At 51.0% G+C, this 1,721-nt stretch overlaps 1 protein-coding gene across 1 annotated transcript in view; it reads right to left on the bottom strand.

Moving 5' to 3' along the window:
* Window positions 1-322: 322 nt before the first annotated feature.
* Window positions 323-1,721, bottom strand: part of lamb2l (laminin, beta 2-like) — a 39,734-nt gene continuing 38,335 nt past the window's right edge. The window contains 1 exon segment of the mRNA XM_062460560.1: window positions 323-485. Within this exon segment, the coding sequence (XP_062316544.1) occupies window positions 323-485 (163 nt within the window).

Here is a 1,721-nt window from a genome sequence, read left to right as displayed (position 1 = left end):
TGTGGGAGGATGGCTAAAAAAGATGCTTTTCAGTTTCACACCACATTATTTATGCTTCTCTACTCACAGATGCACAAGTTAGAAAGAACACACACACGAGTCCATGCCACTGCTCTGGGCACGGTTCCACTGCAATAAAGTCCAGAGAATAGAAAAGCATGACGGCCTCCAGATTCCAGAGAAGTACCCTGCATTGGTCCTGATGCTGCACAGTTCAAAAGGTGTGTGCGTGACAGAGAGTGTGTGAGACTGTGTGAGTGTGTATGTGAGTGAGTCTTTGTGTGTGAGTGGCCCAGGGGCCCCTGGGCCACGCCCCCTAGCATCAGGCGGCCTCTCTCACGCAGAGAGCCTCCACGGCGTCGCTGGGCCCCTGGGCCACGCCCCCAATCACCAGCATCATGGTGGGGGTCTGCAGCAGGGAGCAGGAGCAGCGGGGGCAGGGCATGGAGGACAGCGTCTCCCAGCGTCGACGCACAGGGTCATAACTCTCCACCGAGGACAAGGGAGACGGCTGGTTACCTGCACACACACACACACACACACACACACACACACACACACACACAGTACACACCCACGCAGACACACACATATATACCCAGACACGCACACAGTATTAGATTAGATGATTAAATTAGTATGAACCCTGTATTTCATGTAAGACAGGTTACATATGATAACTGATGGATATCTAATATGTTGACTAACAGTGCATGTCCAGTACAGCGACACAATGCTTTCCATTCCTTTTCAATGGAGCCAGGCGAATCAGTTGCATGGTGCATTGTGGGAAGCAACACAACGCAATCCAAGAGATTCGAGTTGAGATGTAGTCGCTGTAGTGGACACGCACTGTTAGTCATCAACACACGCAGCAAAATGCTAACATATGCATCTGCTAGGCCAGGGTGTTTATCAGTGTTAGTCTGAGAGGAGAGAGGAGTGGAGAGGATAGGAGGAGAGAGAGGAGGAGAGAGAGAGGATAGGAGGAGAGAGAGGAGGAGAGAGAGAGGATAGGAGGAGAGAGAGGAGAGAGAGAGGATAGGAGGAGAGAGAGGAGGAGAGAGAGGAGGAGAGAGAGAGGATAGGAGGAGAGAGAGGAGGAGAGAGAGGAGGAGAGAGAGAGGATAGGAGGAGAGAGAGGAGGAGAGAGGAGGAGAGAGAGCAGGCCAGAACAGGTGTGCTTCTACAGACAGATCATTAGTGTGGCTTCACACTGTCTCATCACTGCCTGGGAAGAACACACACACCTCTTCAGGGAGTGACGCACATACATAAGAATAGTCTTAACTAAACTGCCTTCAGACACACACACATTAGAATAGCCTTAACTACACTGCCGTCAGACACACAAACATTTTAACACACCTCCTACGGCTTTTTGAAAACCCACTCACTTTAGATTTCTTTCTACCCTCTGTCACACACACACAGTCCCCCCCCACACACACACACAGTCCCCCCCCCACACACACACACAGTCCCCCCCCCCCCCACACACACAGTCCCCCCACACAGTCAGCAAGAAGCTAAAGGGCCCAGAGGGATGACACGGCCTCCTGTCGACCCTGAAGGACACGCTGATGACAACCTGTTCCTGGAGAACTGAAGATGAAGAAGTGCATATCCATTTTAAGTTGCTGTGTGTCTCCATGGAAACAGGAACAACTTAGCAGCTGGGAATGTATTTTGACAAGGAAAGAGATAATGTGTGTGTGTGA

Source organism: Osmerus eperlanus, chromosome 4, assembly GCF_963692335.1.
Source record: "Osmerus eperlanus chromosome 4, fOsmEpe2.1, whole genome shotgun sequence".
Classification (NCBI taxonomy): domain Eukaryota; kingdom Metazoa; phylum Chordata; class Actinopteri; order Osmeriformes; family Osmeridae; genus Osmerus; species Osmerus eperlanus.
The sequence above is the reverse complement of the archived record's forward strand: the minus strand, read 5'-3'. Positions and strand labels throughout refer to the sequence as shown.